The sequence below is a fragment of the Anopheles coluzzii genome, chromosome 3 (assembly GCF_943734685.1).
Source record: "Anopheles coluzzii chromosome 3, AcolN3, whole genome shotgun sequence".
Classification (NCBI taxonomy): domain Eukaryota; kingdom Metazoa; phylum Arthropoda; class Insecta; order Diptera; family Culicidae; genus Anopheles; species Anopheles coluzzii.
Window position 1 is genome coordinate 2,802,891 of NC_064671.1, and position 16,723 is coordinate 2,819,613.

Below are 16,723 nucleotides of genomic sequence, written 5' to 3' on the forward strand. Positions count from 1 at the left end.
AGAGCGCGAAGGATCCGCGAAACAGTTCGTCGCAAAGTGTTGATCGAGGTGGACGCGCGAAGCGATAGCGTGGTCGCGGTTACAAACGTTGAACTCGCCAGTTGGCATAGCAACCTGTGCCTCGATAGGCCGCGCCGTGTATTTTTCTCCGTTCTGCCGTGTGCTAAATGTAAGCCCGATTGTGTGTCGTAGTGAATAGTAGTTGGTGCATTTTTATCTTATCGATGAATAGAAGGAAAAAACCGTTCCGTTGTTCGAAATGGGGGCTCTTTTTTACCCTTTTTCCGCATCGGCATTGGAGCATGGTGTGATTTCTCATGCCATTCTTTTCGTTGTCTCAGTTCGGTCTGCCTTTCGTATTCGTTGCTCCATTCGTCGCTTGAAATTATGTAAACGGATTAGCTTGTGCCATGCTGTTACAGCGGTTTTTTTTTTGTTGGTGTGTGCATTTTTACACATTTTATTTTTGTGTTGTTACCTTTCCGACCAGTATTTATTTTCGGCAGCGTGCCGCGCTGCTAATTGGCCGTGCGCACGGGCAAAGTGGCGTGGAAAGTGGAGCAACGGTGTCGGCGCCCCCTTCTCAGCGCTTCGGGCTGTCGCGGAAACTATGCTCGGAAAAGCCGTACCCAGAAGCGGCCGAGCGTTTTCAATGTCAATGACAATTACTGTAGCGATCTTTCTAACGGCAGTTTTCCAAGGGTTAACAAACGCAGATTTTACGCTTACGTTTCTTACGCGCAAGCAGCAGATGAGCGGGTGGAAATTTAACGATTGATACAAATTTTTATCAAATCGAAGCGTTTTTTTTCGTCAAGGTTATTTGTTTTGACGCAATGGGCCTGAAGGAAATGCGCTGTTTTCACTTGTTACAGCTGCAGGTTGGTATGGTTACAGCTACGCAACAGAAAAGCGCAAGTGTTTTGCGCAAGCCGCAAGAAGCATGCTGCCGACTCCTTGCACATTTGCGCAAAAAAGCCTTCCGCTTGAAGAACGGTGCGCGCCCGCGCGTGTGTTGCAACATAAAACAAAGCAAAAGAAAACGAGCTAAGCAATGTCTTTGGTCATTAGGAGAGTGGGGTGGGGGTTTGGTATTGGGTTTGTAATCGATCGACAGTGTTCATGCCATACTAGGACGCCGGGACACGGGCCAATGTGTTTAAGGGCGCGAAAAGGCCCGAATGCATCGTCGGAATTGAGGCGTCCTTCAAATGGGATATAACAACAAAAAAAACAACGTGGGAATGTTGTGCATTCACGATCGCATCGATCACACCACGGTCGGGTAGCAGCAGTAGCAGCATGTCGTACGCCGCCGTCGCACAAACGCTTATACCATCGCCGCCGGTGTGTTTAAAGCGAGCGCTTGGGATACGAGCCTAGCGAACGATCTAATGACTCGGAAGCAACAATTACACTCGACAGAACCGTTGCATCGAAGCTTGGAGCTGATTGTTCGTGCGCCTGTGCCCGGCCTGTATGTGTGTTTTTGTGTGCAGAGTATAGATTGTTTCCGCGCCGAGACTGTCTCAGCTAGGTGGCCGCCTGGACATAGCAGTGTTGTTAACTAACAACGATAACGAGAGGGACAGTTGAACCCAATGCCAAAGATAAGGATTTGCTGCCAAGTAATGGATAAAGTGTCTATTGTGTACTCATTTCGAAACGTGTAACGATCTGCTTCCGGCAGACGGTGTGGAAGTGGCCCACGTTGTACTGAAACAATTCCGTTACAGACAAATATTGTGTCTCTCCCCACCAAACATTCCTAATTCTAATGCTTGTTCCAAATGAAAGAAGAAAAAGCATTCGCATTGCGTGATCGCGCATCTACCATGATCTTGCTCAATGTGTTTTAGGTTTGACCTTCGCTGTCGTCCCAACCAAACTCCAGACACTGATGATGGATTTGATTCTGTTTTTTGGTTAGCACCAACTCACATGAAATAACCGATCGCCGATTAATCTTACCTGTTTCACCTGAGCAGGAACGTTCTTAAGCTTTTGGAGCCATGATCTTACTCAACACGTTCTAACTTTAAGCAGTCGTTGTCAGTGCACTGACTTGACTAGAATTCTATTCTAGATGATTCCAACACCGGGGTTGGTGATCTCAATCATTAGTCATTTTTTGCAAACCAGTTTGGATTGAAAGTCTCGTTCCAGAGGCGACTCTACAGCACCCAAATACTTTTGTGTTCGCTCTTAAGCTAGCCGAGCCTAAAATTCAAATGTTGCCTGACATGATGGCTTATCACAGAATTAATGATGATGGGGTTTCGGGCTGGCAAAGATTATTTAACGGATGGCAAAGAGTATTAATCAAGCGGACGAACGCCAGCAAAAACCACCAATGTCCCATACATTTAATCTTACGCTTTTTTCACCCTCTTTCTCTCTTTCTCTCTCTACTGTTGCTTTCAGGTTTCGAGCCGTTTGAACCGCTTATCATCAGACAGCAAACAGACAGCAGACGGCGGGCTTGCACTATGCTGCTGCGAACCGTGATACTGGTGGCCCTTGCCTTGTCGCAAGGTACCGAGGCGTACAAAGTGCTCGGACTGTTCCCGCATCCCGGCCAGAGTCACTTCCACTTCTTTCAGCCCGTCCTGAAAGGGCTGGCAGAGGCCGGCCATGAGGTGACGGTCGTCAGCCACTTCCCGGAGAAGAACCCACCCGCGAACTATCACGATCTGCCGCTCGCCGGCATGACATCGCTGTCGGATTCGGTCAGCTTTGAGGTAGGTCTGCTGGAATATATCCAGTGAACTGATCAATGATCATCAGCCGAAAACTAACAGCAATCGCTGTGTGTGTGATCGCTTGTTGTGCTCGCCCCGCACAAGTGTTTGCGGTTTATTTTCCCCAGGCACGCGCGCACTTGTCAGTTGGCAATTTGAAATGTTATGATGCCGTTGTGTGCTAGGGCACACACAGCTACCGTGCTCGCGATGTAGAACTTCTTCTTCTTCTTCTTCTATTTGGCGAGAGGGGATGTATCCTCCTATGTTGTACAAACGTTTGTTTTAAACAACATATTCAGAGGCTTACTCTCTCTTTTAGACTTCGACTGTCTAGAGTCATATGTCTTTTGGTTCGGGAACGTCTTTTCTTTTTCTTGTTGTTTTTTTTCTGTGTTGTGTTGTTTGCTATTTCATTGTCAGCCATGTCAGTTGTTTAGATGTATCTGTTTATAGGTTGGTGTATACTTCTTGTATTAAGATTTAAAAATATCTTTTCCTTTAAATTTCGATGTTGTTTTCTTTCATGAAACGGATGACTTCTTTTATCGTTGTTCCTGTTTTTCCTTTCCAATTGGTTATAAAATTATTCCAAGATATGAGAGGGTTTGAGTCTCTTTGATTTTTGTATTTTGTGCAGTAGAAAATTTTATGGCGTCCCGTTTCCGGAGTATGGCAAGTTGGACAATCACCGTTTTCTTCGATCTTCATTTTAGCTAACCAATATCTCGATAGGTCATGGCCAACCAGTAATTTATTTGTTGTTTTGATTTCATTTGCGCTTAGTGGGATTTCGTCGTACCAAGGTTTAAATTGGAATTCTTTATGAAATTCTTCTAGTTTCTTCCCTTTCTCTCTACACTCTGCTGTGTACCAATCTGCAGTTTCTTTTCTCATTGTGTTCTTTATGTTGATTGTTGTGTCACTTATTCGTAGTTTGTTTTCAATTATGTTTTTTGATGTGCTTCCTTTTTTGGCCAACTGGTCGGCTTTCTCATTTCCTGCTATGTTTATGTGTGCTGGTATCCATCTTATCTCAGCATTGAGTTTTTCGCTTGTTTTTAGGATGTTATGTATTGCTTCGTCTATGTAGCATTTCTCTTGTGCTTCTTTTAAAATATAGCATGCTGCCTGGCTATCTGTATATATTGTCGGGTTTTTTAGATTATTTTCATTGGCAATTTGTAGGGCTTTTTCAATTGCTGTTATCTCTACAGAAGTTATTGGTACCGTGTTTTTTAGCTTGAAGTGGGATGCTATATACTGATTTGGTTTGTTGTGTGGTTTTATGTAGATGCCAATTCCACATTCATCTTCTATTTTGCTTCCGTCTGTATATACTATCGGTTTCTTTTTTTCCAGGTTTCTGATTTGTTTTTCAAATTGTTGTCTCAATATTATTTCTCTATGAGGGGTATCTTTTGTAATTTCTTCGTCTGGTTTAGGATGAATTGGGATTTTCACTTCTATGTTATTTATTTTTATTTTTGCCATTTTTTCAATTAGTTCCCTGTTTTCGGTAATAATTTTTTCTACGTATGTTTTATTTTTTTCTGCGATTCTGTTTATGTTGGTTGTTATTTGATTCTGATGGATTTTTGAATATGTTATTGTCTTTAAAGTTTCTTTTGTTGCTATGTATTTGCTTCTTATGTGTAGTGGTACTTCAGCAGCTATTGCCATTAAGGAGTTAATTGGTGTGGTTTTGGTGCAGCCTGTAATTTTTCGCAGTGATTGGTTTGCTATGGTTTGGAGTGACTTTTTGAGTGTTTTTGTTGCGTTTCCTATGTAAGAGGCCCCTTGTTCCAAAATTCCCCTGATTATGGCTCTGTGGACTACTATTGTTTTTTTCGGGCTTAGTTTGTTGTTTTGGTTGCAGATGCGTCGGATTATATTCAGTCTTTTTCTGGCCTTGTTTTTTAGTTCTTCTATTTGTTTTCTAAACTTCAAATTTCCATCTATCCATGCTCCGAGGTATTTATATGTGGTTACTTTTTCGATATTTGTATTGTTTATTTTTAGTGTTATCGGGTGCTCACTTTTTCCAAAAACCATGAACTTGGTTTTTTCGATGTTCATCGGTAGTTTTAGTTTGTTTATTTCCTCTACGAATATGTTTAGGGATCTTTTTAGTTTTGTTTGTAGTTCTTGGGCTGTTTTGGCATTTTGTATAATGATGAAATCATCTGCATATTGTAATAATTGATTACTATTTATTTTTTTGTGGATTTGACTAGTATATATGTTAAACAAAGTCGGTGATAATACGTCCCCTTGTGGTAATCCGTCTGAGGTCAATTTTCTGATTGTTTTGTTTTCAGAAATCATTTCTATTGTTCGGTTATTTAGGAATGCTGCGATCCATCTGATTACTTCCAATGATATTTGGTTTTCTTTTAGGGTTTTTATCAATTTTTCTGCATCTACGTTGTTGTATGCATTTGATAAATCCACATATATGACTCCGGTAAGGGTTTTGTTTCGCTTGTTGTTGTTTATTTCGTTTACTACGTATGTGATGCATTGGTTTATTGAATGATTTGCTCTGAATCCAAGAGATGTTACTGGTATTATCTTGTTTATAGCACATTCCCTTAGTAATTTTTTTAACACAGCCATATTTATTATTTTTGTTCGTGTTGGGAGTAGTGAGATCGGTCTATAGTTTTTTGTATCATTAATGTTTTTTCCCGGTTTGGGTATCGCTATTACTTTGATTTTTTTATACTGTTTTTTTATTTTACCCTTTTTCCACATTTCGTTTGCTTCCGCTATCATTACGCGTCGGGATTCTGCATTAATGTTTTTTAAGATTTCGTATGAAATGTTGTCAGAACCGGGGGCTGTGTTTTTCTTTTTTCTCAACAGTTGCTGCCATGTATCTTCATCTAGTATGTTTTCTGGCGTTGGTATGTTTTTATATAAATTTTTATCCCCTTTTGTGTTGTTTTTAAAGTTGTCGTTTAAGAATTTTTTTGCCTCCTCCATGTTGTTTTCAATTATATTTTCTTTTTTGCTGTTCTCTTGTTTACCTTCCATTCTTTTGGTCAGTTTCCATAGTTCGTCAAGGCTGGTTCGTGAGTCTATGGAGTCTAGTTTTTTTTCAAAATTTGCAATTTTGTTCAGGCGTTTTTGGAGTCGGAATTGTGCTAGTGTTTTTTTAAATTCTATCTCGTTATTCGTAGTTTTATTCTGGTTGAATGTCTTTCTTTTTTCGTTTTTTTGTTGCCATGCCTTTTCGGTGGCTCTATTCCACCAGATCTTTGGTCTTTTGAAAGTCATTTTTGTGTTTTTTTTGATAATCTGCGATATTTTTTTGCATATTTCGTGGCTTGTATTGTTCTCTGTTATTTTTATAGCCTTTATTTCGTGATATGCCTTATTTTTATTTATTCGTTTTATTTTTATGGGGGTTATATTTTCTTGTATTGTCGTGATGATTGTTTTGTGGTGAGTTGCCCCCATGTGGTGTTCTAGTACTTCCCTTTTGCATTTGTCTATTAAGTTTTCTGTTATTATGGTAAGGTCTATTGCTGTGGCTCTTTTATTGGGGTCTGTTGGTACGAAAGTTATTTCGTTTTCGTGTAGTAGAACGAATTTAGATTCTTCGATTTCATCGATCAACATTTTACCTTTTCGGTCGTTGTATGGGTTTCCCCATACCGAATGGTGGGCATTAAGATCAGCTGCTATCACTGTTTTTGTTGTTGTATGTGTATCATTTAGTATGTTTTCAATAATTGATTTCAGTTTGTTGCAGTTTGTGGTAGGGGATGCGTAAATTGATATTAAGTTTATTTCGTTTTGGCTTATTGTCAGTTCTGTGATTTGTATTTCATTGTCGTATTGTCTTTGTTTAGTTTTGTATTTGATGTCATTTCTAAGATAGATCGCACTTCCACCGTATCCATCTTCTCTATGGTTTGTAATAAGATTGTAATTTGAAATTTGTGCCTTTTTTTCTGTATCTTTGTTCAACCATGTTTCCATTATGCATGCTGCCGTGATGTTTTGAGCGTTCATTATTCTTTCAAGTTCTTCTTTGTTTTTGGGTAAGCTATTTATGTTTGTTTGAAGTATGGAAATATTTCTGGCCATTTTATTTTAATTTGTATTTGTTTTTATGTATATATATATATTTGTATTTATTTAGTTTGACGATTTACGGGCTTTCCTTGTTCGGTTAATTTGTCTTTCGTGATCGTTTGTGTCGGTGTCGGAGGAAATTATATCATCCATAACCAGTCGTTTTCCGGTAACGGTTTTGTCTAAATCATCAATTTTGTTATAGTCCACTCTTGTCATGGATAAGGTTTCTGTACTATTGTTTCTGCTGGTTGATGGATTTTGGTTGTTATTGTAGACGCTACTCTTTTCTGGTGCTTCACTAGTATGAGGCTTGTATGTGGTCGGTCCTATTTTTGTGTTTTGGTTTTTTGTCCCTTGTTGTGCGACCTCTGCGAAAAGTCGGTTGTTGACACTTGTTTTGTTATATGTGTTGTGAGTGTTTTTTCTGTTTTGGGTGCATGTGACACCGTAGTGCACTGGTTGGTCACAGTATTGACATGTCGCTTTCTGTCCTCTATAGAGGATTTTAATTATTTCCCCCTTTATTGTCAGGAATGACGGGATTGGTTTTTCGATTTTCATATTTGTTGAACGGTTGCCGTCTTTTATTCCGGCGAATGGGGACGGGGCTTCCCAATATGTATTAAGTACTTCCTCGGGTGTTCCATAAGCCGCGAGGATTTCTTTTATTTCTGCGTTAGAAATGTTAGCCGACACATCAAGGATTTTCACCACTTGCGTATTGTCCTCCATTTTGATGGGGACGTTGAACTCGGTACCATCACACAAAATGCCATGTTTCCCATCATGGGCTTCCACAAATTGTCTAGCATGGATTGGATCTTTCATTTCCACGCTAATAATGGGTGCCATATTTAAGACCTGCACCTTCTCTAGTTTATCTGTTTCCAACTTTAATACATTTATTAGAAATTTAATCGCTTCAGCCCTGGATGGCTTTTTCGGTATCTGTGAAAAATCTACCCGAAAAGTAGCGTTTTGTTTCGCGGCCATTCTGTTTCGCCTTCTTCTTGGAGCTATTCACTGGTTTGTTGGTGTTTAACGTGCTATCACTTTGACTTGTAATCACGAACTGATGTAGAACTTCAAAGGAAATTTGTGCCGGGCTGACATATTGTTTTGTCAGAATGCTGAAGGTGATCGTGACGTCGTTCTAGCGTTTAATTAAATAATAAACCGATTATAGCCTATCCGTCCATTGGCGCAGTGATCGTTCCGTTCGCAAAGGAGTTCCAAACGACCGCGAAAATCCCCACCCAGTGCAATAAATCACCCAACACAGCCCCCCATTGGCGATCGTCACGAGTGCACTAGGTGTTGCGCCTTTTTTTTTGCTCTTTCCTTTAGCTCAGTAGTGCACACGCAACCACATGTTCGAGTCGAGGCAACGAAACACGGCTGGCGTCTCGCTGATTTGAGGAAATGAGCAGAGTGTTTCAGCATCTTTCTTAATAGCAATCAACACGGCGCCATAAAATGGAGCTGTAAACTGTTTGCAATTCTTGTTAATGAAAGTTTGTTCGTTGGCGTGTGTGTACAGACAGCGATCGCTTGGTAACGATCACGTTACAATGATTATCTATAACTCGATGATACTACGTTACAATTGGAAAAGAAGATGACAGTTTAACCCATTGCATGTCAGACACGATTTTGCACAGTCACGTCCGCTTTAGTAACTCTTCTTTATCATGATCCGGCATGAGCCTCCTCACGTACTCGACTGAGCCTGCTTCGCTGTTACTAAGTGATCGTCACACTCTTTTTCCTTCCTCCCCTATACACACAGCTGTTTGAGTATCGGCCCGGCTTTGGACATTTCATGGAGTTCTTCATGCTGTACACCTGGGGCAAGGAGGCGTGCGCCAACGCGCTCAACTCGACCGCCATCCAGACCGTGCTCGACTCCAAGGTGCAGTACGATCTGATCCTGGTCGAGCAGTTCAACAGCGACTGCATGCTCGGCATAGCGCACCAGCTAAAAGCACCGTACATCGGGCTCAGCAGCTGCCCGCTGATGCCGTGGCACTACGAGCGCGTCGGCAACCCAACGCTGCCCGCGTACATCCCAGCCCTCTTCATGGGCTACACCGAGCGGATGGACTTCTCGCAGCGACTGGCCAACTGGATTACGGTGCAATCGTTCAAGGCCCTGTACAGCTGGTTCAACGATGCCGCCGCCAACAAGCTGCTGAGCGAACGGTTCGGCCAGGGCGCAATACCGGACGTGCGCGAATTGCAGCAGCGCACCGCGATGATGTTCGTCAATCAGCACTACTCGCTGAGTGGCGCCAAACCGCTCAGCCCGGCCGTGCTCGAGATCGGAGGCATTCACATCCGCGACTTTCGCCCACTGGAGGCCGATCTGCAGCAGCTGCTCGATACGGCCGACCATGGCGTGATCTACATTAGCTGGGGATCGATGATACGGGCGGAAACGCTGCCGGCGGAAAAGCGCGATGCCATCCTGAAGGCGCTGGGCCGGTTCAAACAGCGCGTCATCTGGAAGTGGGAAAACGAAACGCTACCGAACCAGCCGTCCAACGTGCACATCCGGAAGTGGTTGCCGCAGCGAGAGATTCTCTGTAAGTAGTACAAAGGGGGTTGTTTTTTGCTTGAATGTATAATAGGAATAGTTTGTAGGATGTAGCTAAACAAAGAATTGGCGCGCTCAGTATTGCGGAACCGCACACGCGTACATGAGTGGCATTTATTTTTGGACAAAAAATGGACCAACAACGCTAAGATTTAAAACATAAACAAGCTCCTTCTCGCTCTGCCTGGTTTGATGTTGCGACACATTTCGGTCTGTTCTGTCCGAGTTGAACTAAATCTTACTCGTACCGCGCGGGAGTTCGTCTTTGCTCCAACGATCGACGATCACCACACTATTATTATTAGGGGGCGCATGTTTGACCTTCGGGCAGGCTGCGTTTCCCTTACCCTTAACAGGTTCTGGACATTAGATAAACAACGGTTTTAAAATTTAAGCATAGTGTGCATGAGATCGCGAAACAACAGCGACGAACACGTGACCGGCGCATGGCAGACAGCGTGTGTCATGATCGGACGAAGATCGTTTTTTTGCGTCTACCTTCTTTTGTTGCTTTTTGATTTCAAACTTCCCACCCATACGAGCCAGCCACGTGCCAGCGTTGCTAATCGTAGACATCGTGCCATTTTTTTTTGCGTAGTTGTTAGTTAGTGCATTCACAAGGTTTGCCACACTTTGGCGCGCGTGTGTGTATTGCGGTCGGCAGTTTCCGTTCGCCATCGGCACCTTCATCAATCATTACAGCAACTAGAGAGGTCCCGTCCTATTAATTACCCGATTACTTGGCAAGTGGCAGTGCGTGGCGATCGTGAACTTTGTGGGTAACGCTTTCCTTCTTCTGCTTCCCAACCCGCGCAAGACGGTCTGATTTCGATAGTGTAAAGTACGCGGGGAACCCGATGACCTTCGGTTCGATCGAAGAGGAAGGCCTCTCCCTCAACCCTATCAATCTCGAGTTCCAAACGAAAGCATGATTGGCTTTGATTGCTAACGGACTAAAGACACTCGACCATACACGTTAGAGAATGCACAGTAACCAAAACATCAAGCAACACTCCCACTTGTTTGGGTTGGATCAGTCTTCGCGGGGCATACATGATTATGGTTTGTTTTGCTTCCTGGTTCAATAGAACCTGTTCCACCTGGCTTTGCAACCTGATACCTTTGCAGGAGAAGAACATAAGGGCCAGGCATATCAAACAATGGATGTCCACGCTGGTATCCAGTATCCAGTTTGTTGGGTTCTGGTGATAAACGATACATGGCCGACTCTGTACATGGTAACAGAGACAATTAGACGATCAAACGCGATCAAACGCGAAGCAATGGGAAACGGAAACACCCCAAAACAAGCCAAACACGTAGCGTAGAAAGGTGATATTCCGTTCTACCCACTTCCTGATTCGTATCGGGGAGTGATTGCGAGTTATTATGCGAGTTACACCGTGCCAATCGCGAATGGAGCAATTAAATCCGATCAAAAAAAGATCGTGCTTATTTGAGGATCGTTACATGAATCGCACGTTATACCGACGCACGTCATCGTCTAATTAAGGCATTCAGACGCTTCCACTCAGACAAATGAGGGTCGTCGATCAGTTTGCAGCTTATACTGTGCTGGACTGTGCCCAACATTTTTATGCAAATTCCACGATCCACGATCCCGAGTTCCCGAAGAGACAAGCAAACGAAGACGAGCAAAAGGTTTTGTAATTTATTCATTCTTATCGGAGCCACGGAGTACGATCATCCATTTCGAAAAGGTTAACTCTATCGGCAAGCGTGCAACGGCGAAAATGGTAGTAAATTATGCTTTTTTAACCAAATTCTCTCTCCCTCTGTTTTCGCCTTTCTCCTTCTGCCATCCCAGGTCATCCCAAGGTTCGCGTGTTTATGAGCCACGGTGGACTGCTAGGATCATCCGAAGCCGCCTACTGTGGTGTACCAGTCGTTGCTACGCCAATGTACGGTGATCAGGTTAGTATCTCTCACAAAGAAGCTTTCTTTGTGGCCTTCAAACTGATCTCCTCATTGTGATCTCTTATTGCGCCTTGCAGTACAACAATGCAGCTGCACTGGCTAATCGGGGCATGGGTGTGGTGCTGGCCTACGAAGACATCACGGCCGACTCCGTCTACGAAGCGCTGCGGAAGGTGCTCGAACCGGAAGCGATGGAACACGCGAAGCAGGTCTCGTTCTCGTACCGCAACCGTCCACAGAGTCCGCTCGAGTCGGCCGTCTGGTGGTGTGAGCATGTGGCCGCTACCGGTGGCCTACCGCTGGCACAGTCGTACTCCAGCGAGCTGCCCTGGTACTCGTACCATCAGTTCGATGTGTACATCGTGACGATCACCTTCCTCGTGCTCTACCATTCGTGCTGGATATGGCTGTTTAAGCGTGTCTGCTGCCGCGGTGTGTCCGGGTTTAGTGACGAAAAGCTGAAAACTAACTGAAACCGCCTAGTAGGCTAAGAGTCAACTAGTGCAGCAGCTCTCACACCATCATCCTCATCATCATCATCATCATCAGTACCTCTTCCTTACCGGATCATCGTTAGATATGTAAGGTTTTGTTTCCTTCCCTTCATCGTAGCTGTGTTTTTCTCACTTTTCTTTAAGATGTAGCACAACTATTGAGAACGAGCGTGAATGTTGTTTAACAACCACCACGATTTTTGTTTTTATTATCGAAAAAAAAACAGAAGAATACAAGAACATACTTCTAAGGAAAACCTGTTTCGTTTGCCAGATAAAATAAAGAAATAAACAGACAAACAAATAGTCTTATATTGGTTTTGATTATCACCCCATTGCCCATTGCTTCACGTACTTTTGTGCCCTGTTTTACCCACCCTTAACTTCCCAGCATCTCAATCACTTGTGTTTCGGGGCCTCTCCCCCCTTACAGCTTCGCCCGCAGCTCCTCGATGCGCGAGTTGGCGCGCTTCTGCAGATCCATCAGCTTCATCGCCAGCCCCATGTTGCCCTGCACCTTCACCTTGCCCTGGAAGAAGGCCTTCTGCGGGTTCAGCTTGCCCGAGATCAGGTCCACCACATCGACATCGTTCATGATGAACGTAACGTCCGGCTTGTCCGTGCCGCGGTAGCTGACCGATCCTTTGCCAACCTTCGCGTTGATCACCCAGTAGCCCTCGGCACCGTCCGGACCGTTGGTGACCTTGAATCCGTAGATTCCTCGCACACCCTCGATCAAATTGTCCTTGTCGTCGCGCATCGCTTCCTCCAGCACGCGCATGTACGGCGTGACGAGGAACCCGTCCGGCGTGTCCTTCAGCTTGCCGGCCGCCGTAAGGCTCGGATTGACCGGGCGTTTGGCGTACGGGAAGCCCAACCGGTACAGCCCGACCACGACCGCTCCACCGAGCCCGATGTTGTGCTGTAGCGCCAGCTTGGCATTCTTCACCTGTCGCTTGTCGGCCTGGCCGCGCAGCTGCCAGCACAGCTCCGAGCACTGGGCCAGCCCGGTCGCACCGAGCGGATGGCCCTTGGAGATCAGCCCCCCGCTCGGGTTCACCACAACGCGCCCACCGTACGTGTTGTCGCCACGGTCAATAAACTCGCCGGCCTTGCCCGGTTCGCACAGCCCGAGCGCCTCGTACGTGATCAGCTCGTTAGCGGAGAAGCAATCGTGCAGCTCGACCACATCCACGTCCTGGGGCTTGTAGTTGGTCTTGGCGAACACCTTCTGCACCGCGTTGCGCGTCATGTCATAGCCAACGATCTTCATGGCACTTCCCTCCTGCAAACAACAACCCAATAAGTCTCTCTGCCCAACTCGTGCCAATGTCAATTGATGTGAGCTAAACACTTACGCTAAACGAGCTCGGCACATCGGTGGACATTTCCATGGCGATAATTTCCACCGCCTGCCCCTCCAGACCGTGACGTTTCACGAAGCTTTCCGAGGCTACGATACAGCAGGCGGCCCCATCGCTCGTGGGACAGCACTGCAGTTTGGTGAGAATTTCGTGCACTACCGGCGATTTCTGGATCTGCTCCAGGCTGTACTCGTCCTGGAACTGGGAATAGCTGAAAAAGGAATAGCAAACGATGTTTATTGGAATCTTGTGTGCATTGCACCACAGAAACACATACACACTTACGGGTTGTTGGTGGAATGTTTGTGGTTTTTGTACGCAATCTTGGCAAAGTGTTCCGGCTTGGTGCCGTACTTCTTCATGTGCTCCACGCCCGCATTGCCGAACAGCTGAGCCGAGATGGGGGCGCCGGTAATTTCGTGATTCTCCGCCATGGCCGTTACCAGCAGCTCGACCGGATTCGTGCGATCGAGATACTTGGACGTGAGCGAACCACGCTCCATCTTTTCGAAGCCGAGCGCCAGCACGCAATCATTGTTGCCCGACTCGACCAGCTGCTTCGCGAGGAAGAGGGCGGTCGAACCGGTCGAGCAGTTGTTGTTGACGTTGTAGATCGGGATGCCGGTGAAGCCAATCTCGTACAGTGCCCGCTGGCCGCAGGTGGAATCGCCGTACACGTAGCCAACGGTGGCCTGCTGCACCTCGGTGTACTGGATGCCCGCGTCGGCCAGCGCCTTCGTGACGGCTTCCTTGGCCATTTGCGGGTAGTCAAAGTTCTCCCGGCGGCCCGGTTTCTCGAACTAGCGTGTGCATAACGGAGAGAATGTGGGAGGGAATAGGGGAAAAGGGAGGCATTATATACATGATTTATTCAAGAAGACGGGCATCAGCAGCGAATGGGGAAAGGGAAATTTGAGTTCTTTGTACTGCAATTGTGCTGTGTCATAAGAATGTAATCGCTACTACGCACTACGCGATAAGAGAGACCCCTTGTTGGTAGTTTAGCCCCAATGATGTACTGTAAACATGCCACCCAAAGGAGGATCATACGGACGAACGATAAGATAAGCCTATGTGAAGCTGTTTTGTTCGTCGGGGAGGAGTATCAAAATCACGATGAGTTGTAATTTTGATATCTGAGGTAATTAACACTCCAAAGTACCAAATGCGCGATAAACATAAAACAACCCCTTGACCCTTCGGTAACGGTTGACCCTCCGCCACAAACCGAGGTAAACCAAAAAGCAGGCCGAGAGAAATTGCACATCAATTCCGCACCCCAGCGCCTACTTTGTGAGAGGGAAACGAGCGAGCAAAACGAACAAAAAGCATAACTGTGATCTATACGGTGTGGAGCTCAAGTCCCCACCCGACCGACAATGACGCCGCCATTACATAATGCTTGAAGAAGCCGGCATAAAAGCACTCCCTTCCCTTCCACATTTTACCCTGTTCGACTGTTGGTTCGACTGTTGTTGGAACCTCGCATGAACGGTTGCTGCTTTCTTGCGACATCCCATCCATCGCGCATATGCTTTGTCGCTCTCCAACGGTCAAACGCAAACTAAGAAGCGGGGGGGGGGGGGGGGAAGTGGGGTCAAAAGAAAAGAAAAAAACAAACTACATGTGAAGATGGAACCTGTTCATTCGCATTCGATCCTAGGGTAAGACGAAGACGATACACGGGGTCGAAGAATGACAATGGTGGCGCGGCTGGGCGGTGTGTGGTGTTGCCTTACTTCCAATTCGGGTGATTTAGATCCGGCGAGCAACCAGTTTGCTTTGCGGAAGAGCATTGTGAGGGTGACATAGTTCGGACCGTCCCGCCCGTAGGAGCTCCCGAAGGCGCCCATATTCCTCTGGATCGATTGTGTGGTGTTTGCCTCTTTACCATCTTTTCGTCAGTGCGCAATTTGCAACGTAAAAGGTATGTGAGATTGTGGGGTAGCCTTGTCCGCAAAACGCTTATCGCAGTAGTCCATGATCATCTTCCCTTCAAGAACAAGGCGGCTGTTGAGCTGAGTAAGTTTAACTACCGCCTGGGAGGGGGAGCCTAAAAGGTTCACACAAACTCCCAAACTCTCAATTTCGCTTGGCTGACGGGGTTTGAATAGAGTGAAATGTGTAATTACTGGTCCCTTCCATCGCGAGAGTGCGCGTATATTATCCCTACTCCCTTTTCTGTTGCTGCTGCTGGGGTATGTTGCAATTACCGCGATTTGAATTGGACTCTGTACCTACTTACCTTTGTCATACCCACACCAACCACGTACACTTTTGGAATGCCCATTTTGGATGTGTTTTTGCTATTTGTAAGTCTGTTTCGTTGCACTGCGCGATCGATTGCTACGTGGAATGCACTTTACTGCAACTGCACTTATTGTCACTTTCTCTGGGCAAGGCAGAAACAAAAATGTACTGCAAGTTGCTGGCTGCGCCGCACACAGTCACTTCTTCTGCGTAATCGCAACAAAAGACGATAGCGAAATACGCTCGATTCGCTGAACTGCGTGAAAACGAAAACACACATACACTCGAAGCTGTCAAACGGCACGGCAAGCTGAGCACAGTGGGCGACGCTGACGGACGTTTGGTTTTGGCATCACTGTGTGGTTTGAATTTCTGCATCCAAAAAAACCGCTGAAGATCGTACACTATTATTTAATTTACTGGTTTTAGTTCTCTCATTTATTTTGCAAATAGTACCTTAATAGTTCTATATGTAACATTACCATGTAGTGAATTTACTACCTTCGTTATCTCGCTTTGTTTTTACATCCATCCTGTGTATCCTTACAAAACGCGAGCGCATTCTACTCGCGTTACGACAAATGCAATTGCATTGCTCCTTTTATTGCCACATTACCGCGCCATGGGTGCGATCTATCTTTATCTGCTGTGTAAAACCGGCATTGCTTTCCTTCGAAACGATAAAAACCTTATACCACATCCATCAACATCTACAGCTCTTCCCCTCCGTTTAGCTTTGTTGCGATCTCCTCATCTCCTCTGCCTAACTTTGATATCGTTTGCTTTGGATAGATTTGTTTTTTGTTGAATTTGTTTTGCATTTTGATTACACCTCACTATAATCTCCTTTTTTGTAATGGAATTGTACACATTGATTTGAAAAGATACCGGGGCTACAAATGCATATATCACGCGTTATCGATCGATCTGATCAATCCGTTCTACACGATTTGGCGCGCTTTTTTGTTTGCTTTGCTCGCTCTCTTGATGCTTAATAACTCGATAAGCCCCATGCATGAGTTGACCAAATTACAATTGAATATTCCAGTAGTAATATATTGTTGCTAGCATTTACTTTTACTGTTTTTCTGCTGGCACGCAATAGGCAAACTATTTTCTCTAATCTAAGTTCTACACACACACACCTGCCTCTCTAACACCTGCTGTGTTGCTAATCAATTGTATTTTACTGTTTTTAAACTACATACTACCAGGTACGATTCATCAAAAATAATCTTCTTTTGCATTTTA

At 45.0% G+C, this 16,723-nt stretch overlaps 3 protein-coding genes across 3 annotated transcripts in view; 2 read left to right on the plus strand and 1 right to left on the minus strand.

The window, feature by feature from the left end:
• Positions 1-12,170, plus strand: LOC120959007 (UDP-glycosyltransferase UGT5-like). Its single transcript, XM_040382122.2, has 5 exons — positions 1-169; positions 2,425-2,741; positions 8,620-9,415; positions 11,255-11,361; positions 11,442-12,170. The coding sequence occupies exons 2-5, from the start codon at positions 2,490-2,492 to the stop codon at positions 11,835-11,837; spliced, it is 1,551 nt and encodes a 516-aa protein (XP_040238056.2). The 5' UTR covers positions 1-169; positions 2,425-2,489; the 3' UTR covers positions 11,838-12,170.
• On the minus strand, positions 12,034-15,744 carry LOC120959005 (sterol carrier protein 2). Its single transcript, XM_040382119.2, has 4 exons — positions 15,468-15,744; positions 13,508-14,022; positions 13,217-13,433; positions 12,034-13,143 (listed from the first exon to the last, which is right to left on the minus strand). Exons 1-4 carry the CDS (start codon positions 15,510-15,512, stop codon positions 12,286-12,288), a joined length of 1,635 nt encoding a protein of 544 aa, XP_040238053.1. The 5' UTR covers positions 15,513-15,744; the 3' UTR covers positions 12,034-12,285.
• LOC120959006 (UDP-glucosyltransferase 2-like) overlaps positions 14,033-16,723 on the plus strand; it is a 13,979-nt gene continuing 11,288 nt past the window's right edge. The window contains exon 1 of the mRNA XM_040382121.2: positions 14,033-15,149. The gene's annotated coding sequence lies outside the window, so the exon portion shown is untranslated. The remainder of the gene's footprint in view (positions 15,150-16,723) is intronic.